General features: G+C 42.3%; 1 protein-coding gene across 1 annotated transcript; it reads left to right on the plus strand.

Annotated features, from left to right (window-relative positions):
* Positions 1-12,801: 12,801 nt before the first annotated feature.
* On the plus strand, positions 12,802-25,718 carry LOC308079562 (histidine ammonia-lyase-like; the record flags this gene model as incomplete). Its single annotated transcript, XM_080421111.1, has 18 exons — positions 12,802-13,042; positions 14,180-14,241; positions 14,333-14,405; positions 14,743-14,809; positions 16,272-16,309; positions 16,431-16,556; positions 16,779-16,918; positions 17,815-17,862; positions 18,840-18,987; positions 19,533-19,628; positions 20,306-20,364; positions 20,899-20,979; positions 21,637-21,702; positions 22,909-23,074; positions 23,602-23,736; positions 24,673-24,781; positions 25,473-25,542; positions 25,659-25,718. The coding sequence occupies 18 exons, from the start codon at positions 12,802-12,804 to the stop codon at positions 25,716-25,718; spliced, it is 1,785 nt and encodes a 594-aa protein (XP_080277237.1).
* Positions 25,719-25,727: the final 9 nt, after the last annotated feature.

Genomic DNA, 25,727 nt, shown 5'->3' on the forward strand with positions numbered 1-25,727 from the left:
AGTAAAAGTACCTCAAAATTGTACTTAAGTACGGTGCTTGAGTAAATGTACTTAGTTACTTTACACCACTGTGTACAGGTACATTCTTTCTTCAGACAATGCAGCAGTATAGGTAATAACAACAACAATAAAATAACAAATTATAAAAAGAGTCTCATCCCTTCTCTTCTGGTGGTCTATAGACACACACACACCAGGCCTTGTTACATTACCAAGGCCAAGTTACGTGAACGTGTGGCTGCTACCAATCACGCTAATTCCAGCATCTGGTCAGAGGAATGCTTTGTTGGTTTTAGGGCGTGCGTGGTCTGATCCTGGAGCTCACCACACATTCTTCCCCTCCATTACCCCCATTTGACTGAATGAAGGACTGGACCAGGCCATTGACACCATGGGGAGGGTGCATGGGGCTTTGGGAACATGCACGGACGACTGAGCGTATGTGACCATGGGGCGGTGGCAAACGTATTATGGATAGAGTACAGAAAGGAAGCTGAGAGAGTGACAGACGGACGGAGGGATGGAGGGAAGGAGGGGGACCGGAAAGTGTGTCACGCAGATTGGTGCTTCCTTCCTCGGCGACCATATCAAACCGATGTGTTGTTGCCTCTCGTCATTTCCTCTGTGTGTGTGTGTGTGTGTGTGTGTGTGTGTGTGTGTGTGTGTGTGTGTGTGTGTGTGTGTGTGTGTGTGTGTGTGTGTGTGTGTGTGTGTGTGTGTGTGTGTGTGTGTGTGTGTGTACGCGCGCGCGCGGCATGAGCGCGCGGCATGAGCGCATGCGTGCGTGTGGGATTGTGTCTGCACATGGGTGTATATGTGAGTATGTGTGCCCTCTCCCATTACATTTGCATTTACACTGGGAGGTGAGAAATCCGCTGGCATCGAGCCTCGCTCTTTCACACGTCTGCCGTTTTGGAATTCCTCCCCCGTTAGCTCAGTCACTCCATGCCGGCCGGCGTTCCGGGTGGGGGGGGGTCTTTCTCTCTCTGCCCGGGGATCGGTGCTCGCTCCCTCCCCTCGCCTCATTAGCTGGCTACAATGAGGCGGGCATGCCTGGAATGTGGGGGTACATTCTTCCTCGCACCCCCCCCCCCTCCCGTACCTCTCTTCGTACATCTCCCGTGTCTCCCTCTCTCTCCCCCATCCCATCCCCAGCCTCCTCACACACACTCTGTCAAGTGCCAGACCTGTACAATCTCCTCATCCCTCCTTCAAACCCTGCGTAAAAGTGCCTAAAAAAAGTACATGAATGTCATCAAATCATCAAAGATCCACCTCTGTGTTCCTCGCCACACATATACTGTGTGCCCTTTTCCCCACATATTTACCCAGGATGTGGTAACAACCACAGGGCGATATGGTTTCCATCATTCAGTGCATAGTTTTTTTCCTCTGCAGATCTAATGGAAGTGATTTATTTGGACTACTTATGACATTTAAGAGGGGGAAAGAATCTCCCCAGGTACCGCCTGGTGAAAACGGATTTGGCTCCCAGGTCGCTGCCATAATTCAAATCCCTCGCCCTGTCATTTGGCTTTCGGTCATGTTTTCTTATCATTGGAGAGACCAGCCTAATGGAAATACTGCTCATTCCTTTGCTTTTAGAGGGCAAGCGAGGAACAAGAGTGTTAAGGGTGATTCATACTTTGGTTGCGCGCCGGTGTCGTGCACCGAAAATAGCCGATCTACAAGGTCACAGCGCGTCGCAGTGCGAAACTTTGTGAGCTTGTAGATCTGCTATTTCTGGTGCATGACACGGCTCGCAACCAAGTATGAATCAGGCGTTAGTCTGTTGTAACTGTGTATAAAGTGATAGCAGGGCGGGTCTTTTAACCATTCTTCAAAATAAGTATAAACACATCAAATGTCAGCAATCGGCATACATTTGAACACCCTGTTTCCACATACTTTTTTTACACATCTTGTGTTGATTTATATTTGTGTTTGTTCACATACCTGAATGAATGAACATCATGTTACTGTCTTGTGTAGGCTATCCTTTTTCTCAGGTGTTGACCGAGTTGAGACCTGGAACGCATCTGTGTCTTTTGTGTTTTTTGATTTGAGCTAAAAAGCATTATTTTACACTTTGGCTATTCAAAAATAGCAGATATACAAGCTCATAGCGCGGCACCGAGTGCCGCGCTACGAGCTTGTAGATCTGCTATTTTTGAAAAATCATGAAAATGTGTGCAAATTGAATATATATATGATTTTAAAACGAACATTTTTTACTAAAATCTTTGCTTCTTGGGGAGTCCCTGGAACAAAACATTTTGAGATGGGGGTTGGTGGCCAAATGCATATCATTTTGAGGGTCCTTGACCTGAAAAAGTTTGAGCACCACGGATATAGAAACATACGTTTTTCAGAAAACTGTTGAGATAGAAGAGATTTGTAGAATCGGCTTCAGTTCTTAATGGGTTAAAGGACCGTACTGGTGATCTAACATGTTTATCCCATTGCCAATGACTCACGGTACGTGGTTGCCACCCCATAGGGTGACCGTAGAGCGTGGCTCAGAAGGTAGAGTGGCCGCTTGGAAATTGGAAGGTTCCCACTCCAGTTCGATCCCCGGCCAGCTCCTGGCTTTGTGTCGAAGTGTCCTTGAGCAAGACATTAACCCCTAACTGCTCCCGATGAGCAGGTGGTGAATTGCGTTGTTTCCGTTGGTGGGTGAATGTAGTGCACATTGGTGCTATACAAATGCATCCATTTCCCAAAGCATACTGTGGTTTCATTGAGTTTTGAGGAAGACAGTGCCGTACACTATTACATTGTGTGTGAGTCTAGCTAAATATTTAATTATTTCAAATGACTTTTATGCTGGTGATGTTTCTGGTCTGTCCCTCACTATGACCACTTCAGCAAGACATGTTATTTGTAAAATGTAGGCAAAATCAAAAAAAAAATCTTGGAGAACACGCCATGACTTATCAACCACGCAATGAGACTTAACCCAATTCAGGTACGTTTGGTAGCGTTTTAATGAAGAAAATTTAAACAAACACATCACCTACAGAATTGCCCTCATTTACAGTATGATATTTACATATAATAAATGGCTGAACAACGACATGTATTGACACTGGTGTGGTCCTTTAAGATTTTGCTTATTGTGTCTGTTCTAACTGTTAGCTTTAGGGATGAGAGGAATTTGACTGGGTGATGGAGACTGCTCACCAAAAAACCCGACTGCATAGTGTAATGATAATCCTTCACCGTAATTTCACTTTGTGTGTGTGTGTGTGTGTGTGTGTGTGTGTGTGTGTGTGTGTGTGTGTGTGTGTGTGTGTGTGTGTGTGTGTGTGTGTGTGTGTGTTTATGTGTGGGAGACTTGCCACAGGCAAAGTGATGGGACACAGAGCATTACACACCTTGTTATCGTAAGCCTGGTACCAGCTGGGGCTGTATCTTCCAGAGCCTCTGTGTGTGTGTGTGTGTGCGTGTGTGTGTGTGTGTGTGTGTGTGTGTGTGTGTGTGTGCGCGCGTGCGTGTGTGTGCGTGTGTGCGTGCGTGTGAGAGAGAGAGAGACACACACAGAGAGACAGACAGGAGAGAGAGACAGAGTGGGTGTGGGATAAGCAAAAGGAGAGGGAGAGAGCTAGAGCAAGAGTGAGAGGCAAGAGTGAGCGAGGGAGGGAGGGGTGATTTTTAGGGATTTTGGCGTAAGCAAATACCTTTTACTATGCTTTGACTGTGAGAAGCTTTGTAGCCGCACCCTCCCTTCTCCTCCTCCTCTCTCCTCCCCGCGGTCATCCCCCCCTTTAGATAGAGTTTGAGGAGGACCGGGGGTCAAAGGTCAAATCTTAGGAGGGAGGTGATGTAGGATAACCCGGGATAGAAGTGGAGTGCGTACGTGCGTGCGTGCGTGTGTGTGCGTGTGTGTGCGTGCGTGCGTGCGTGCGTGTGTGTGCGTGCGTGTGTGTGTGTGTGTGTGTGTGTGTGTGTGTGCGTGTGTGTGTGTGTGTGTGTGTGGGGACATTCGGGACATTCTCCAGATGTGAGGCCTGAGAGGAAGCTATCAGTCTGAAGAACCTCAGAGGTATCTGTGTGACAGCAGAGGTGAAGCTGATAGACAGATAGGCCTCTATCTGTCTCTGATAAGACCCCCCCCCTCACCCCCCACCCCTAACTTATCTATAGGTGCTACTGTGTGTGGCTATACATCCACAATGTCAACAGGGGGGATCCATCCATGGCAGATGTCCAGTGTCCACCATCGCCCATGTTCCCCAACAGAGAGGTGCTGTTTCTGGGCAGTGTTGGTTTTGTGGACTAAAACTATGACGAAAAATGTTCGTCGAATACCTTTTTTCACTGACAAAAACTAAATAAAAACTAAGCTACGATGACTAAAACTAAGACTAAATATAATTGATTTCATCAACAAATAAGAATTAGACAAAAATGTTAGGGAGGGATTAGTGGAGAAGAGATCCAGTAGAACTAAATGACAAGTCATTTTATGTTTTGTTGCGTTCTGAAAATAGCAGATCTACAAGCTCACAACGCGTCGCGCTACGACGCGTCGTGAGCTTGTAGATCTGCTATTTTCAGCATGCAACCAGGTGTAAAATCAACCATTACGACGCCATCAAGGCACCACCAACATACATTTTAGTCGACTAAATCAACTGTAGATTTATTCAACTATAATTTTATATTTAGTCAACTAAAACTAGACAAAAACTAAAACATTTCAGGTGACTAAAATATGACTAAAACTAAATGGATTTTTTTTCCTCCAAAAGACTATGACTAAAACTAAATCAAAATTTGCTTTCAAAATCAACACTGCTCAGCAGGTAGAGCGGCTGCTGCTTTGATTGATTGAATACTTTATTAGTCAAAACTGTGAACAACACGTGGTACAGTCAGACATTCAGGCTAAAAAGGACAACACAGACAAATCCTGGGGATTTCCATTATGGTCCTACGTATTCAATTCATCAGCATGGTATAAAAAATAACACAATAATACATGTCATCATCATCAACAAAATACCAAACATTATCAGAAGGTTTCCGGTTCAATCCCCGGCTCCTACTCGCTGTGTCCTGTGTCCTTGACTAAGACTGAATGATGAATGTGTTTCTACTGTCTGAGTACTATGTCTGTGTGCTGTTTTATTACTGACTGTTCTGTTTCGCAGTTTATTTCTGACCTGTGAAGCACTTTGGTACAATGTGAGTTGTTTTCAGTGGTGTAAAAGTGACTAAGTAGTAAAGTACATTTACTCAAGTACTGTACTTAAGTACAAGTTTTAGGTATTTTGACTTTACTGGAGTATTTCCAATTTTCAGTTCTTTTACTTCTACTCCACTACACCTGAGAGGAAAATATTGTACTTTTAGTCCACTACAATTGTTTGAAAACTTGTGAAATGAGACATTCTGCATAATGAGTACTTTCTACTTTCGGTACTTTCATTTGATGCGGTGGTTCTCAACCTGTGGGTCGGGACCCCACATGGGGGGGGGGGGGGGGGGCAGCTGACAGTAAAGTGACCATTTAAGGACTTTCAAGACCTTTTTAATTCCTCAAAAAAGAAAGAAAAGGAAAAAAGACCATTACTGCATCAAAAGTAATAAACAAACCATGTATACAATAAAAACTGGTCAAACATTGGTCAAATTGTCAAATAATATAAGAGGCATCAATTTTTAAAATAGCCGATTTACAAGCTCACAACGCCTCGCAACGCCTCAGTGGATGGATGAATGGATGGATGGAGGGATGGATGGAGGGGTAGATGGATGGCTGGGTGAGTGGGTGGTTGAATGGGTGAGTATTTATAGCATGTCTTGAATGTGATGAGCGGATGGGAGGATGAACAGACAGCCCTGCGAGGCTGGAGTAGGAGTAACGAAGGAAAAGGAAAAGGGAGGTGGTTGAGTTGTGTTTGCGCGCGTGTGCGTGTGCGTGTGCGTGTGTGTGTGTGTGTGTGTGTGTGTGTGTGTGTGTGTGTGTGTGTGTGTGTGTGTGGTGGTGATTGTGTACATGTTTGTTAGGAATGACTCTCTAAGACATAATCGATGTAGCAGGGAGGTTATGGGAGTGCGTATAAGTGAGTAAGCGTGCGTGTCCATTGACATGGGTGTCTAAAGCCGTGCAGAGTGCAGACACAGTGCTGCGTGGTGTTTATTCACAGAGAGGGAGCGGCTCAGGAAGCAGCCAGTGGGAGCTTCCCGGGGAAAAGGCGAGGGGGGGGGGGCGATCCCCGCGTTTCTATAGGAGGAAATGGGCCTCGTGGGCGTGTGCCTCTTGGAGACCGCTTCCAGTCTGGGGCGCCCCCGAGGTTCTGCCCAGGGAGAGAGAGAGAGAGAGAGAGAGAGAGAGAGAGAGAGAGAGAGAGAGAGAGAGAGAGAGAGAGAGAGAGAGAGAGAGAGGGCAGGTGTCTCCCCTCTTAAGATAATTTATAATGACATTCATCATAAGTTAGGAATGATTCAATTATAGCTTCATCCTTTCACGAACATGCTTGGTGTGTCTCCAGGATGTCTTTTGTTTTGGCTCCAGGCATCTTGAAGCATAATTTATACTTTGTTGACCGACCGTGTGTCATCATATGACATAAATGCATTTAGCCTTGACTTACCCATTAAGAGCTGAGGCCGATTCTGCAAATGTCTTCTGAATCAGTATAGTTCTCAAACTTGTTCCTGCCAAGGACCCCCAAAATGATATATATTTGGAGAGAGAGAGAACACGTGAGAGAAATAGACAAAGAGAGAGAAGAGAGAGGGGGGAGAGGCAGAGATAGAACACATGAGAGAGAGAGAGAGAGAGAGAGAGAGAGAGGGGGGGGGCATAAACAAGAAGTTGAAGGATAAAATTAAGTCTGATAATGATGTACGTGCGTGTTCACATCATGTATACTTCACATTACTTAAGACCATTTTTCAAATATTTTATTTTTTAACATTTTGGACAAAATACATTTGGACAAAAATGTAACACCGAGGTGCCCAGATGTGCCTATAGTGCCCACCTATCCTGTATCCGTCAGTGTTTTACTGTGTTTGCATCACTAGTGGTGCATTATTGTTTAGTTTACCCCCATTCTGTGCCTAATGGTTTCTGGTAATATTATTGACCATTTATTTTGGATGTCTGTGTCAAAAATCGAATTTTGAGAAACCGTCCACCACATGCTGGCATGGTGTGACTGGTGACCCCTGAGAGTAGCGTAATCTCTCTCTCTATATCTCTTTCTCTGTCACACTGTCTATCTTTCTCTGTCACTCTCTCTCTCTCTCTCTCTCTCTTTCTCTCTATCTCAGTTTCACTCTGCCTCTGTCTCTTTTAGAAAACTGTAAATTCTTTACCGTGACCCTTAACATCATGACCCAGCGGCCAAATGTCTGTAAAAAAACATTCAGCTCACAAATGATGGGAAGACCTCCAACATATAGGTTTACACGGTCCTGTATAAGCAGCGGTGGAGGAACGTGATCTGTTCAATGTATGTTATCACCCACAGGCACCGTGATATTTATGATCTGGGATCACGTTTAATTTGGACGGCTCGCCAACCCACCTGACCCATCTAGCTAACTGTCATTGTGTGTGACGACCCACTAAACACAAAGATTGTGAGCGGTTCCGGTAGGAGACACAAAGGAGACTCTTTGTGTCTCCTACCGGAACCGCTGCTGGTCATCAAATTATTGGCTTAGGAATGCGACAAAAACTAAAAAATATCCATGAATTCAAGTCTCCATGGGGTGACTAATCGACAGAAAAAAAGTAATTTTGGGGGTGAGCTATCCCTTTAACCGAGCTGAAGATCCATTGGTTCTCAAAGTGGGGTCCACTCCGGGGACCCCCAGGGGTCCTTGGGGGGTTCCAGGGGGTCCCGTGCAGCAAAGGTAGTTAATGTAGCATCGCAATCATTTGAACCACTTTATCCATTTATACGTTGCCTATTCACAATAGCAGATCTACAAGCTCACAGCGCGTCACTTTACATCTGCTGTTTTTGAAAAATATTGGGAATGTTTGGAAACTTTTGAATATTTACTTTTCTCTTCTTTTTTTTTTTTACATAAATCTTCCCTGGCACATAACATTTTCAGATGGGGGTCCGCAGCCAAATACATAATATCAATGTGGGGATCCTTGGCATGAAAACGTTTGAGAACTACTGCAGTGTAGAAGAAGGGGTCTTCAACAGGGGGTCCGGGACCCCCAGGGGGTCCTCAGAGTTACTACAGGGGGGCCGCCAAATCTTTGTGTGATATGATATTTATCTTTTTACATGAACCACTTCAACCCTAGCATCCCTTTTCTGAAGACAACTTTGGCCAAAAATAGCAGATCTACAAGCTCACAACGCCTCGCTCTGAGCTTGTAGATCGGCTATTTTTTGGCAAAGAGGTATGGGTGTAGAGGGGAAAAAGAGCAGACCAAGTAAAAAAAATCACACCCTGTGTGAAGTGGGCGGTGTCTTGCTAGCTAATCACAATACTGAATGGAGTCAACCAATCATGTACAAATAATAAATACATTTATTGAAACACTCTTTATGATGGAAGAAACCATAACTTAAAAAAAACAAGTTTATGGTTTTTTTAAAGTTATGGTTTCTTATATAGGGCTATGCACATGTGTCATGTGACACTGGCCAATCACAGTCCTGAATAGACTGTGATTGGCCAATCACGGTGCAGGGTTAGGCGGGGTACATTTTTGGCCAATCACAGCGCAGGATTTGTTGTACAAATATCCAAACCTCACTTATAGGGAAAAAAAAAAGTTTTATCTGCAACGCAATTGTATACAATATAGAGGGGGTCCCTGCTTCATCTCTCTCTCAGCTAGGGGGTCCTTGGCCTGAAAAACTTTGAAGACCTCTGCTCTAAAGAACCATGCAGGAGCTTTGTATGTCAGTGGTCCTGTAGGGGTCATGCCTATGTTCCCTCAGCCCTATGTTCCCTCAACCCTATGTTCCCTCAATCTCTAACAAAAAAGAAACATCCAAATTAGGCCCTATGTTCCCTCAGCCCTATATTCCCTCAGCCCTATGTTCCCCCATATCAATTTAGAGGGTCTAAATTGATTGACCCTATGTTCCCTTAGACTTTTTTTTTTTTTTTAAGGTAAAACCGCTGGCAGTGGCGGATGAATTAATTAATTAATACCTGGCAATGTGTTAATACCTTACAGAAAGCCCAAATATTTAAATGTTTAAAAAGTGTCCCACTCCGATCAACTATTAATGTTATTAGTCAGAAATCTCGGCCGTCAGTGACACTTATAATCGGGGTTCCTACACATGTTCCATTTCAAAATTCCATACTTTCCAGATTCAAATTTCCAGAATTCTCTATTGATTCTTCAGACCATATTTGACATACAAGTATAATAGCTACATGTAGATGCTTATTATGTAACAAAATAGTTTTTAAATCCAACTTTACTGATATACCGATATACCTTCAACCCCTACAGTAACAGGGATGTTCATGTACAATTGACCAGTGAACTAGAAAGGAGAACTAAAGTCTATTGACATTGCTTTATTGGCTGTTTAATAAATGACTATAAATAAAGACACTCCTACACAGAAAGTTTGTGTCTATGTAAGGCTAAAGGATACCTTTATGGCTTCCTTATCGTTTCCTTTATGGCTGCGTTCGTTGTCATTTCAATAGACACTGTGAATAGACTGTGACACAGAGCTTTTTTCCCCAATTCATTTTCGGTTCTTATTTATAAAAGAGACAAAAAATATGGAGGGGACAATATATATATATATATATATATATATATATATATATATATATATGTTACAGTACGATTGGAGAACCAGGACGATTGAAGAAAGCACGCTTGAGCCACAAGCCAGGCTTTCCAAATAAAGTGCACACACATATATGGCCGCAACCACACACACGCACGCACGCACGCGCACGCACGCACGCACGCACGCACGCACGCACACACACACACACACACACACACACACACACACACACACACACACACACACACACACACACACACACACACACACACACACACACACACACACACACACACAGTGATCCATGAAAAGAACTATTCTGTCCCTATCGGTTCGTGCGTGTGAACCATAGAGGTATAGGTGTGAACATAGACATATAAAGGTAGACGCCTCCTCTGGCTCTGAAGCGTCGGCATGGCGGGCGCGCTTCCGCTTCCTGGGCAAGGAAGCTTTTGTTCCTGGGGGACAGCTGGAAATTTCCGCGTGCGTCACAAAAGGGGGCGTTCAGTAGGCCAATGAGAGGCAGGTGGGGGCGGGACAACTAGATTCTGACAAGTCCTGGAAAAGACGCACTGTGATTGGCCAGTGCCCGTTCCCCCCATTTCCGGGGGGGACGGGGACTGGCCAATCACAGCACGTATGGCGGCCACCATACCAAACAGGTCGCTCCAACGAACTGCAGAGGCCAATGAGGTATCTAGGTTTCTATATCTATGGGTGTGAACGCGTGTTCAGCGTTCCCCTAGCGTAGCTTCCTGGTTGCTACGTGGGGGGGTCGGGGGAACAACAACAGACAGGTCCGCGTCGCATCAAAGCCCCGCCTCGCCCCGAAGCCCCGTGCCTAAAAACGAGCGCTCTGTCTTCAATCGTCCTGGTTCTCCAATCGTACTGTGACATATATATATATATATATATATATATATATATATATATATATATTCAATAGATCATGGGACAATGAGTATACTGTAGATAGCACTGCGCCGGTTAGTTTGTGTCCTCGGCATAGATGTTTGACAGTGGAAACTCGTCAAACTTTTCTCTGTATGAGTGACTTTATTTATAGTCATTTATTAAACAGTGTTGATATGATTGACCTAATCTAACAGCCAATAAAGCAAAGTAAATAGTTATCCTTTCTAGTTCACTGGTGAATTGTACATGAACATCCCTCCTGTTACTGTAGGGGTAATATAATAATAATGATATAAAGTGCTTACCAGGTGAGCACTTTATATTATTTATGGAGATGTACAGGCCTTAAACACGGAACTCCAAACACTATTTGGGGAAGTGTCCAAGGAAGGCTGTCATAGATACTCAATTGACATAATCAATAAAAATAAATGTATGACAGTCTTGATCCAAGGCAGGTTTCTGTTTACTTTTCTCATAATTACATGACTGCATGAATGTTCAAACAAGTTTTAGATTATTTGTGATGCTATGTATATGCAATTGTGCACAGACAATAAGAACAATAAGAATACAATTTAAGCTGATAAATGGGTTCTCTCTCCTGGTAGGGTGAAATTGGTAGCCCACCTGAAAATGTATTTTCTGTTTATTAAAGAGCTGGAGAGACGGGGAGACCCCTGTTACTGACTCTATAGCGATTATTGTCAGAAAATAGTGTTTTAACCTTTAACAAACAACATTTTGTTTTAGCAAGAAAATATAACTTAGAGCACCTTTATGTATAAACCTGTCCATAATTTTTTTTAGATGTAACCTTTTGTGACATGCCATGTGTATTGTCACACTCCATTTGTACAATTCAGTTCCATGGCCCATGTTAAAAATATGTCTATCACTTTTTTAGGTATCTTGCTAAAAAATATCTCATGACAGACAAGAGCAAAAAAATTACCCCATTTTACCAATGAATCTGAGGGAACATAGGGCTGAGGGAACATAGGGTCTATTTTGGGATGGGGGAATATAAGGCTGAGGGAACATAGGGCTGAGGGAACATAAGGCTGAGGGAACATAGGGCTGAGGGAGCATAGGGCTGAGGGAACTTGAGTACGCTCCCGTGCTGTAACCCAACGACCCCAAAGAACCACTGAAGAACCACCATTTCTTAGTGTGTAATATGTGCACAGAGATCCTACACGCAGAACAGAACCACAAGGATGGTTAAGGTGACATTGGTTGCTTATCACCAGCGTCTCTTCGTTTGCTTGGTCCACTGGAATGCCTGGTTCCTCCAGTATCTCTCATGCCATGGCTTCTGACTCCACCATGGCTGCGGGTTTCTTCTCTGGAATGTCTGTGGAATCCAGAGTTCTTCTTGACATGATGGTGGACCTCGATCCTGCTGTGTGCCATCTCCTTGGTACGGTTTGCCACGGAGGGAGGGGGGTGGCAGCCCGCTTACCTGGGCTGGCCAATAGCCATATTGTAAAGAAATTGGGCCTCTTTCTTACTTCCTTCACAGGTGTTACCAATGATACTAATGAAGGCTCTGTTCCATTCTGGTCAAACAGAGTCAGGGTGCTGATATTGTGCATGTTGGCTCACTGGAAAAACACTCTGCTACACTAGTGGGTTCCTTGGGGGGGTTCCAAATGGCCCCTTACGGGTGTGTAACTCTTACAGGTCCATTTGGTTCTATTGTGTGTTAAAGGTACGGTAAGTGACATTGACATCCAGCTCTTTAGTATATGTAGTACATTTTCAGGTAGTTGACACAATTTAAGCCAATCAGGAGAGAGCACTGACAATGCATTTTCTGTTTAATAAAGAGCTGGAGAGACATGGATGGGAGACTCCTTTTACTGAACAAACACTCTATTGCAATGAGCACTATCAGAATATAGAGCTATTTAACACTTATTCTAACCATAGTAAATCACTTACCCTACCTTTAATGAGTCAAGCAGGGCTGTTAATGTTTATTATCCCATGATGGTTTGGTATATAATACATTCTTTAGATTGGTGTCACACGTAACTCTCTGAGGCCACACATCGTTCGACTTCTTATTTTATCACAATTTCTCCGTCCCCTTCGTCACTGTCCTAGGCTCCTGAGTCCTTCCTCGGCGATGCATCGTGTCTCGGTGTGCGTGCGTGGTGAGTGGTTGCGGGTGCCCTGCAGCGGCCCTGCGGCCTCCGTCCGGTGGCTGGGGTCCGAGGCTCTGCGGCGCTACGGCCAGGCTATGAGGCCGGAGGAGAAGGTGCACAAGGAGGTGGGCTTCGTGGTGCGGAGGTGCCAGGGAGGAGAGCTCCTTCACCCTGAAGATCTTGTCAAGGACATCCTGGAGGACAATGACTTTGTGCAGTTGGGTAAGGATTTCGTTTGGCCAATGCAGCCATAGATCTCACTTTTTACTAAATGATTCCTTCAGTGGGAATCTTCTTGCCTATAGTCAGTGGTGGAAAGTAACTAAGTACATGTACTCAAGTACTGTACTTAAGTACAATTTGGAGGTATTTGTACTTTACTTGAGTATTTCTAATTTCAAATACTTTTACTTCTACTCCACTATATCTCAGAGGCAAATATTGTACTTTTACTCCACTACAATTATTTGAAAACTTTAGTTACTAGTTACTTTGTAGATTTTGATTATTTGATCATTTGATTATTATTACAAAACATACATTAACCACTTCAGATGTATTTAAACTTTGGCTATTTGAAAATCGCGACGTGTTGTGGGCTTGTAGATCTGCTATTTTCATAAATTTTAATACATTTTAGAGATATGATAACTTGAAAGTGAAATGGGAATATTCTGCATAATGAGTACTTTTACTTTTGGTACTTTAAGTATATTTTGATGCCAATACTTTTGTACTTTTACTCAAGCACATTTTGATTACACAGACTTTTACTTGTAAGAGTATTTCTACATTGCTGTATTACTTTTACTTTTACTTAAGTAAAACATTTGAGTACTTTTTCCACCACTGCCTATAGTATTACTTATATAATCAGAATACATGCATGAAGGGAAACTGGTTACCTGTATGCGTCTCACTTGTTTTTAAAACGCTGAGTGATATTTTAACTAGGAGCTAAATTACCACTCAGGGATTTTACAGTGCAGATGCATTTAATTCGATTTGCCTGTGTTTTTCTCTTAAGTAATAGAGGCAGAGGACACATTTACACCGGCTAAAGCTTTGTATCCTTCTACTAATGCAGAATTGTGAATGTATAGAATGTGTGATATATTTTAATGTGTGATATATTTTTGATGATCAAGTGCAACTTTATTCAAGCAAACTCTTCAGATGCTCCCTTAACTAATTGCCACCAGGAAAAGCTCATATAAAGAACCCAAAGAGGTTGGTATACTCCTCTTTCAGTACTTAATTTTTTTCGTAATAAAGTACTGAGTGCCAGTGCTTACAATATGTGCCAGTAAGTAAGTGACGAAACTCTGTTTCTTTTGTGATGTCAGTCCATTTATCTAGACGGGAACAGTCTGACCACGGCTCAGCTGGTCTTGTTGGGGAAAGGCACGTTCAAGGTCAAGGTAAGGAATACAGTAGCTACAAGTCAGCTGTGGTGGAAAGTAACTGAGTACATTTACGCTACAGCTGACCTGACCTGTTTTGACTCCTCAGTTGACAGCTGAGGCTGAAGCCAGAGTCATTCGAGCAAGAAATGTAATTGAGACCATCATTAAAGAAAACAGAGGTATGGTGTGTGTGTGTGTAGCCTATTTACAGTACATAAAGGCCTATAGTTCCTTTCCAAAAGCTACATCTACATTGACAAAACAAGTAGGCCTGTACACCATATCCTACATGTAAAACATTTGTGGGCTAAACACTATCACATGAAGTCAAACAATTTTACTTTCAGTTATCACACTCATTTTTTTATTCAGCTTTTTGGCCTTCTTCCTTTATTTCTTCTTTCCTTCCATCTTTCAAATTCCTTTGAATGGTTAATATTTGATATTTTGAAACAGCTACAAATGTACAAATCATTCATTAAAGGCATTTTTCAACACTTTTCCTCCTTCCTAAAGTTGTTTATGGCGTCAACACTGGGTTCGGAAAGTTTGCCAACATACTCGTGCCAAAAGAAAAGCTCACGTAAGTTGGTTGGAAATTAACTTTCAGTCTATCACCATGTCTGTGAGAAGAAACCAGTCAGTCATCACCTGTATAAACAATGTCCAAGGTGTTGCGTTAACTTTGTCCCATCAGAGCACGTGTAGATCTGTTCCAGTGGTGGAAAAAGTACTCAAATTCTCTACTTAAGTAAAAGTACCAATACTGCAATATAAAAATACTCTGTTACAAGTAAAAGTCCAGAATTCAAAATTTACTTGAGTAAAAGTACAAAAGTATTGGCATCAAATGTACTTAAAGTACCAAAAGTAAAAGTACTAAATATTTGAAAATAGCAGATCTACAAGCTCACAACGCGTCGCGTTGTGAGCTTGTCGATCGGCTATTTTCAAATAGCCTATGTATAAAATAGGGTTAAAGTGGTTAAAGTGTGTTTCATTATATCATAATTTATATCTGAAAAGTAACTAGTAACTAAACTTTTCAAATAACTGTAGTGGAGTAAAAGTACAATATATGCCTCTGAGATGTAGTGGAGTAGAAGTAAAAGTATTGGAAATTTGAAATACTCAAGTAAAGTACAAATACCTCAAAATTGTACTTAAGTACAGTACTTAAGTAAATGTACTTAGTTACTTTCCACCACTGGATCTGTACATATCTGGTAATGCCTTTATACCCCGTAAACTTTAAAGGTGGTGCCATGTTTTTGCACTTTTTCTGTTTTTCATGTGTTTATGAGGTTGATAGAACTTCATTAAGCCCCCCGGTGGTGTTTTTATGGTGTTTTATGTCTTCTCTGACTATTTGGAGTTTTTTCCTGGAGGCTGAAACCTTGAGGGTCAAATGTGCCAATAGAGAAACAGCGCTTTAGTGACATCACAAAGCCCACACCCTCCCCCTCATTATCATAACACAACAGGTGTGGGCATGAGGAGGAGGAGGGACTAGGACAGGTGGGTGGTGCTAAGGTGGTGGAGGAGGTGCTAAGGTGAGAACCAGGTATACTTAATGCACTGGTGGGTGTGTCTACATAAAAACAACATTTTAACACTTACTGTACACTTTTTTTTTTGTTGAAAAAAATCCTTACATAATAATAATACCTTATTATCAGGTTTTAGGGTTGAAAAATATCATGGCACTCCATCTTTAAGTAAAGTGTACATGATTAGAAAATGCTTAAACATTCGACAATTAAGGTCTTATATTTATACAATTGCTACAAATTGCTACAAAACCTGTATATCCAGTCATTTTGGGGCATAAACAAGAAGTTGAAGGATAAAATGAAGTCTGATAATGATATACCTGCATGTTCACATCATGTAAACTTTACATTATACTTAAGACTATTTTTCAAATATTTTATTTTTAAAACATTTTGGACAAAATAGCCAATTTTACATCGAGGTGCCCAGATGTCCCTAGTGCCCACCTATCCTGTATCCGCCTAACAGCTGTCTTCTCTTCTTGTCTGTAGGGAGCTGCAGGAAAATCTGATTCGGTCCCACAGCGCTGGTAGGATATGTGATGATTGTTACCGCATCAATGTTTCATTTTATTCACCAATTTCTACCATAGGCTATCTGCAGATGCTCCAATGGCCCCACTCAATTTCATTTGTTGTACGTGCGTTTAGGAGTTGGCGCCCCCTTGAGTGCAGAGAGAACACGCATGATGCTGGCTCTTAGAATCAACGTCCTGGCTAAAGGGCACAGTGGCGTCTCCATGGAAACGGTTGACACCATGATGAAGGCTTTCAATGGTCATTTTTATATTTTTTAGAATGAATAGTATAGAAAATAAACACAACACAAATCAGATTTTAAATGATCAAAGTGTGTGTGTGTGTGTGTGTGTGTGTGTGTGTGTGTGTGTGTGTGTGTGTGTGTGTGTGTGTGTGTGTGTGTGTGTGTGTGTGTGTGTGTGTGTGTGTGTGTGTGTGTGTGTGTGTGTGTGTGTGTGTGTGTGTGTGTGTGTGTTCTAGCATCCTGTCTGTCCTGGGTGCCGGAGAAGGGCACGGTGGGTGCCAGCGGAGACTTGGCCCCCCTGGCCCATCTCACCCTGGGTCTGATGGGCGAGGGCAGGATGTGGTCGCCGCAGACAGGCTGGGCAGATGCCACCGCAGTGAGTTCCCTTATCGCTGTATACACTCTGTTAACTGCATGTATATCTGTATGAGCCTGTATATCTACTATTTTTTAATGGCCAACGTACAAATTATGTAGAAAGGGGTTAAAAAAAAATTATGCTGTACTAACACTAACAGGACCACAATGGAAACAATTGAGTCCGCAGGACTTTTTGGTGTTATCCTTTTAGCCTAAATGTCTGACTGTAGCATAACTCGTGCTGTTTACATTTCTGTGTGGTTAAAGGTAGGGTAAGTGATATTTTTTTGGTTAAAACAAAAAGTATTTTGTTAAAAGGTTAAAGCACTATATTCTGATAGTAATCATTGCTATAGAGTGTTTGTTCAGTAACAGGAGTCTCCCCGTCTCTCCAGCTCTTTAATAAACAGAAAATACATTTTCCGGTAGGTGTCAAAATCTCAGCCAATCAGGAGAAAGTACCAATTTTTAAGCTTCATTTTTATAGTGTTCCAGTTCCAATTTTGCCTGCTCATTTCTTAGTGTCATCACTTCCAATTTCACTTGTTTAATCTTTATCCTGATTGAGTTCTCTATCCTGATTGGATAAAATTGGAAATGAAACTGAAATTGAAACGAAAATGCATTTTCTGTTTTATAAAGAGCTCGAGAGACAAGGAGACTCCTTTTACTGAACAAACACTCTATAGCAATGAGTACTATCAGAATATAGAGCTATTTAACACTTATTTTAACGAAAGAAAATCACTTACCCTACCTTTAAGTATTCAATCAATCAATCAAACCACATTTTGCTGGGGACCACCTGGAACCTCCTCAAGGACCCATGGGGGTCCCCGGACCCCACTTTGAGAACCACTGATCAAGGAATAAGCAGTCGTTGATTGATCGTGTCCAATGTGTGTTTTTCAGGTGCTGGAGGGCCATGGACTCACACCTCTAGTGCTGAAGCCAAAGGAGGTATACCAGCCTAAATGGGCCGGCATGCTTTTGTTCTTCATTCTTTAAGCCAGTAGTTCTCAAACTCTTTCGTGCCAGGGACACCCAGAAGCAAAGATTTTAGTAAAAAAATTCCACTTTAAAAAAAGATATATATTCAAAGATTTGCTGACATTTTCAAGATTTTTTGAAAATAACAGATTTACAAGCCCATAGCGCGGCACAAAGTAAGTGACGCGATATGAGCTTGTAGATCTGCTATTTTTGATTAGCCAAACAAACTATAAAACATGGTTAAAGTGGTTTAAATGATTGTGACGCGGTGTTAACAAATGTTGCCGGTGACCCCATGGTACCCTCCAAGGACCCCACTTTGAGAACCACTGCTTCAAGCCTCCATGCACACTCATTTTCAGGCCCCCCGAGACAAAGCCATAAAATATGGGACGGTTTTTGTTTTCTTGCAGAACTGTCCTTTACCTCTCTCTGTCAACGCCAAGGGCCCAGCTTCCTGCTTTGAAATTGAGTCTATATAGGAAGTGACAGTTCATATGAATGGCCTGTAGTTTCGCTGTTTTACCCCTGCTGGTGTCAGAAAAAAGATTTCTCCACTCAAGTGGGTGGGTTTTTGACAAACTTTAGACTTGATTTTATTACCTTAATAAACATTGTCATAAATACTAAATGCTTCCAGTCGCTATAGTTTAAAGTCTTCTTTCAATCATCATGATATGCGTTTTGGTAAATTATGGTCCCATTTATTTTAAAATTGATGATAAAGTAGGGTATGCTCTCTAGGAGGGGTGGGATGATTTGATTGACAAGCTACACAACCAATAGCATTCAGTCACTTTGTCCATCTCTTTTATACAGTCTATGGTCAACACTCAATCAATCCTCCTTTTACCGGCAGCAACGATGGAAATAAGTTTACAATGTATCATCAGTTGAGACATTCTTATTATTCATGGTGATTGTGGTTATTGATTATTGATTAGGGGATCTCGTTGATCAACGGCACTCAGATGATCACGTCTCTCGGCGCGGAGGCCGTGGAGAGAGCTGTGGCCGTGGCCAGACAAGCTGACATCATCGCTGCCCTCACTGTGGAGGCCCTAAAGGGCACAACTAAGGCTTTCCATAGTGGTACGCACACGCACACGCACACGCACACGCACACGCACACGCACACGCACACGCACACGCACACCCACGCACGTCGCACACGCACACGCACGCTCACACACACACACTCACACACACACACACGCACACGTAAATACACGCACCTGCTGGAGAGTTGTATAATGAGTGCTGAAATAATAAGTCAATCAATTAGTTGATCGGCAGCAACTTGATTGATTTTCATTCTTATAATTGATTTATTGTTTGTCATTCATCAAGTGAAAATACTTGGGCATTTGCCATTATTCTTTTTTCACATTTGATTGACTATCGGTAACGTGGACACCATTCAAAGTAATAGGGCGTCAGATAGAACATACATGGTGGCCGTGTCCATTGTGTTCAATGGAAACGTGGCGCCACGTTATATTCGGTTCCTCAAGCTATGTAAATGATTTATTGAGAAAATAATAGACAAGATCAGTGGATAATGAAAATAGCTCTTAGTTACTCCATACATAAAGTGATGTTTGTTGCATTGTTATTGTGTTGTATTGTTCTGTCAGCTGTACATGCAGTGAGACCGCACCCAGGTCAGATGGAGGTAGCAGAGAGGATGCGTTCTCTCCTAGATTCTGAGGTTTTCCCCTCCCAAATCTCAGGTACACACACGCGCACGCACGCACGCGCACGCACACACACACACACACACACACACACACACACACACACACACACACACACACACACACACACACACACACACACACACACACACACACACACACACACACACACACACACACACACACACACACCAGTGGTGGAGAAAGTACTCAAATGTTTTATAATGTAATAATTTATATCTGTAAAGTAACAAGTAAGTTTTCAAATAATTGTAGTGGAGTAAAAAAATATTTGTCTCCGAGATGTAGTGGAGTAGAAGTAAAATTATAGACAACATTTTGGAAATACTCCAGTAAAGTAAAAGTAACTCAAAATCGTACTTAAGTACAGTACTTGAGTAAATGTACTTAGTTACTTTACACCGCTGACACACACACACACGCGCACACGCACACACGCACACGCACACGCACACACACACACACACTCACTCACTCACTCACTCACACACACACACACACACACACACACACACACACACACACACACACACACACACACACACACACACACACACACACACACACACACACCTTTTATCCTATGGGGGCATACTGTACATCACGACCCGTTTAGGAGGAGTGACTTCATTCGCCGCTCTGCCATTTCCTGCCATTGATTTCCTCCTGCTATGTATTTCCTCTCCTCCCAGAGAGCCATAGATCATGCGATCGTGTCCAGGATGCATACACCCTGCGCTGTATCCCTCAGGTATGATGGGTTGAGTATACGTGTATGCTTTTTGTTCACTATCTTGGCACAACCCAAGACCTTTGTTAAACAGCCATAAGCTGACAAGCTGTGGATGGCAATTATGCACACCGGTGCTTTTCTCAGCTTTTAGTGATACGATTGGTATCTCTCAGACCACAATCTACACTGTAAAATCATAATTTCTTTGTGTTTTTATATTTTACATTTAAGAGTATACAAATGGAACCAAATTTGGTTCCTAACTAATGAACCCATAAGGGTCTACTATCTAACAATGGACCATTTGGCTCCTAGATATCAATCCTTTCCCTGGGGACCCCCTGGAATAACCTCAAGGACCCCTGGGGGTCCCCGGATCCCACAACAAGTGGTTTAGCGCAGAAACGATTAAAAATGGCTTTACTTCTAATGTCTTCAAATGTGCAGTTGCTTTTAAATTAAATGAACGAAATGGGGTATGAAGGCTTCCACTGTGCCGTAGAATGTTGTCATCTTTGTATGAACTGTTAAAACGTTTCTCCCATGTCCAAGGTGCACGGAGTGGTGAAAGACACCATAGCCTTCGTCCAGAACGTGATCTCCACAGAGTTGAACAGTGCCACTGACAACCCAGTATCCATCTATTGTTTGTCTCCCTAAAAGCTGATAGGGAATGGCAACAGTGTGGTAGGGCTGATTAACTGGTAATACAAATGTTCTCCCACCAGGGGGCAATGTTTGGCAAACCACCAGTGGTGTAAAAGTAACCTTAAAAAGTTAAGTACTGTACTTAACAATTTTGAGGTATTTTTTACTTTATTGGAGTATTTCCAATTTTCGATACTTATACTTCTACTCCACTACTGCTCAGAGGCAAATATTGTACTTTTACTAATAATTAGAAAACTTTAGTTACTAGTTACTTTGCAGATATAAATTATTGTATTATAAAACATACATTAAACACTTTAGCCCTATTTTATACTTAGGCTATTTGACGCAACGCATCGTGACGCGTTGTGAGCTTGTAGATCTGCTATTTTCAAACATTTTAGTACTTTTACTTTTGGTACTTTAAGTATATTTTGATGCCAATACTTTTGTACTTTTACTCAGGTAACATTTTGAACACAGGCCTTTTAACTTGTAACAGAGTATTTTTGTGGTATTAGTGGTATTGCTACTTTTACCTAAGTAAAACATCTGAGCGCTTCTTCCACCAGTGCAAACCACACTCAAAATGACCCCAAACAAAGAAAGTTCCATTATGAATCCTTAATTAGTCTCCAGCTGGTGTTTGCAGACAGTGGAGAGACCATTTCTGGTGGGAATTTCCATGGCGAGTATCCAGCCAAGGTGAAGGCACCACACAGAACAAATACTGACTTCTTTATGTGGTTTGGTGTTATAGGCATAAGAGACACACATACTGTAGGCTAGCCTATAATAGTTAGATATTACTATTGCTATTACTGCTATTACTATTAATACTGTTGGAGCCATATTGTCTTATTTGTGACATTAATGTGCCTAAAAAAATACTTTCAATGCTACCATATGATATAGTATATTACTAACCTTAACCATTACAAAAGCTCTGGGAAATAGTTTCTTTAGTTCAACTCATTAAAACAGGGAAAGCATGTGTGTCGTTTCAGATTTTAGCTATATATAGCACATTGGTTGGCTATTCAAAAATAGCAGATCTACAAGCTCACAGCTTGTGAGCTTGTAGATCTGCTATTTTTGAAAAATCTCGAAGATTTGTGACAAATATTAGCCTGGTAAACCCTCCCTCCGGAAATCTCAATTCCATTTGATTCCTGGAGTGAGTCTGGCCTGATCCGCCTTTCTGTAATATTGGCTGTGCTGGAGTTGGGCGGGAGTAATACCGTTGACTGACAACCCCTTCAGCCAATGATAATTTTTCCCCTTCAGCCAATCAGCAGTTCACCAGTCTTAATGTGACGCGACGGGACTTTTGAGACAGCCATACCCAAAATGGGTTGCCTTATTCGGATAGAATGGTGTCACTGCCCGCCCCTACCGGTTCTCTAAATTTTTATTTTTAAATAGGCTTTGTCATGATTAATTGACCACATATATGAAGTTAAACAACTAAATTCTATCCAAACGATATCTTATAAGTAAATTCCGTGCCTCAAAATAGAAGTTAGAGAGCTTTTTGAAGTAAAAAAATAGCGGACAATTGGCCGCACAAGAAAAAGATGGCTGCCGTTCGTGTTTTGGGCTCACTCGAACTCGCCACCTGATTGGCCAACGTAAGCTGTCAATCACAGAACAATGAGCGACGACGCTGATAGGCGCGTCCGTTTGGCATACACAGCCAATATTGCAGAGAGGCGGTTCATGCCAGACTCACTCCAGGAATCAAATGGAATTGAGATTTCCGGAGGGAGGGTTTACCAGGCTAGACAAATATTTGAATATATAATTATTTTAAAGCGAACATTTTTGGGGGTCCTTGGCATGAAAGATATTGAAAACCACTGTCAAAGAACATTGAGTTTTTTGGTTTTTGGTTTGTGTAATTCCCTCCAGGTACTAGACTACCTGGCCATAGGAATCCACGAGCTGTCCAGCATCAGCGAGAGGAGGATTGAGAGGCTGGTCAATCCATCCCTCAGTGAGCTTCCTGCCTTCCTGGTCGCAGACGGAGGTTTCAACTCAGGCTTCATGATCGCCCACTGCACTGCTGCTGCCTTAGGTATGCAGAGACAGTGGTGTTTAAGTAACTAAGTTTACTTAAGTACTGTACTTAAGTACAATTTTGAGGTATTTTTTACTTTACTGGAGTATTTCCAATTTTCAATACTTTTACTTATACTCCACTACATCTCAGGGATAAATATTGTACTTTTACTCCACTACAATCATTTGAAAACTTTAGTTACTAGTTACTTTGTAGATTTTGATTATTATTACAAAACATGCATTAACTTGTGAAATGGGACATTATGCATAATGAGTACTTTTCCTTTTGGTACTTTCATGAAGTACATTCATCAATACTTTTGTCAAGTAAATTGTTAATTGTTAATTGTTAATAAAGTAGATAATGTGAGTACTTTTTCCACCACTGGCATTCAGGTGACCTTTCAGTCCTGTGGTGTGAAGAGGTCATTTCCATACCCGACAGTGCCTCATGCAGCAGGCTACCTACTAATTATCAAGGGAGCGAATTTTGAGGGAGTATGTTCTGTAAACAGAGGCTTTTGTGTCTTCCCTGTGTAGTGTCTGAGAGCAAGACCCTATGCCACCCATCCTCAGTTGATTCCCTATCTACCAGTGCAGCGACAGAGGACCACGTGTCTATGGGTGGCTGGTCTGCTAGGAAAGCTCTGAGAGTAGTGGAGCATGTAGAACAAGGTACTGTAATTGCGCTCTACTCAATATGTAAATGGTGCATATATCTACATTCCAGAAGCCTGTGTGTGTGTGTGTGTGTGTGTGTGTGTGTGTGTGTGTGTGTGTGTGTGTGTGTGTGTGTGTGTGTGTGTGTGTGCGTGCGTGCGTGCGTGCGCGTGCGCGTGCGTGTGTGTGTGTACCAGGCATAACTTGGGCACAGTCCGACCAATCGACTTGAAACGTGGGTCGCCTATGATGACCCGAGGATGGTTTGTGCCGAGTGAGAATTTGGATGGACCAGTGGTTGCCCAGAACCGAAAATCCACAAATGTCTGTTTCTGTGTCTGGCTGCAGGTCTGTGGAGGACATACTGAATATCTCCTCAAAACATTGCACAGAATGTCTGTACTGTGTCTATCTATGGGTTTGTCTGTCTTCCAGTTATGCCTGTGTAGTGTGTATGTAATCAACACATCAGTAGTTTTTGATTAAATAAGTCTGGTAGTGGGTACCGCACTGGATAGCTCCATGGTGATGGTGTAAATTTAACCACTATGGCTAATGACCCATTATCATAGTACTTGGAAGCCAGTCTATGAGTCTATATATTGATGGACATACTGTAAAAGGGAAACTTACAGGCAGATCTTCATATATGGGCAGAAAAGGGACAGACAGAAGGAGAGATTTGTGGATTTATATTTCTGGACAACCGCTGATCTGACCAACTTTCCAACTCAGCACTGCAGTCCCTCGGCAATATGCCAAGTTTGAAGTCAATCTGTCGGTCAGTTATTGGGATATGCAGGGGTCATACAGAGGTTTCATGGATTAGGTCATTACATGCCCAAAATAGGGGTGTTGTTAGCTTGAAAGCGAATGAGTGAAACTTGGCTCATCTTACGAGACTAGGTTGAAAGTGGTTGAGTGAGATTTCTCTTGATATCTCGTCTACAGTGCTGGCTATTGAGTTGCTTGCCTCCTGTCAGGCCTTGGAGTTCCTCCGTCCTCTGAGGACCACTGATCCTCTGGAGAAGGTCTACGACCTGCTGCGTTCTGTGGTCAGGTAAGAGCGGCGCATTGATGGAAAACAAGCACTACGCTAAGAATGGGCAGGAAACCCATACATTTTGTAACCCTTAAAGACCGGGAACGCATCTGTCATTTTAGATTACTTTGGCTATTCAAAAATAGCAGATCTACAAGCTCATAGCGCGGCACTACGAGCTTGTAGATCTGCTATTTTTGAAAAATATTGAAGACGTGTGCAAATCCTTGAATATATATATATATATATATGTTTTAAACCGAACATTTTTAACTCCGAGTTGTGCTTCTGGGGGGCTTCTATTTTGAGATGGGGGTCCGTGGCCAAATAGGTCTACATATCATTTTGGGGGCACCACTGATATAGCATCATATAAAAAAAAACTGTAAGGATTTAGAAGACATTTGTAGAATATATATTCAAAGATTTGCACAAATTTTCCAAGATTTTTCAAAAATAGCAGATCTACAAGCTCATGGCGCGGCACTCAGTGCCGTGCTATGAGCTTGTAGATCTGCTATTTTTGAATAGCCAAAGAAATCTCAAGTGACACAGATGCGTTCCCAGATCGAATGGGTTATTACAGCGATTTACTATCCAAATACAGTGTGACCCGGAAGATGAAAAGAATGCAAAAAAATGACCAGCATTTGATTTGAATCAGTGACTCACAGCGTTAAACAAGTTGTTGACCAACTTCTCTCACCAGCCCTTGGGATAAGGATCGGTGCATGAGTCCTGACATAGAGGCTGCTCACACTCTCCTCCGAGAGCAAAAGGCAAGTTTCCCCCTGACACATTTTAGTAAGGAAGTTTGGTCCAAAATCATGTCATAATGACTTTGTCTGCCAATAAAGCCCTTTCAATTGAATTGTCTGCCTACTCTCTGCTTCAGGTGTGGGAGGCAGTTCAACCGTACATGGACAAATACAGCAAAAAGATGGCAACCAAGTAAAGTACTCCC

The sequence above is a fragment of the Gymnoscopelus braueri genome (assembly GCF_963280865.1).
Source record: "Gymnoscopelus braueri genome assembly, chromosome: 23".
In the NCBI taxonomy this organism is placed as follows: Eukaryota; Metazoa; Chordata; class Actinopteri; order Myctophiformes; family Myctophidae; genus Gymnoscopelus; species Gymnoscopelus braueri.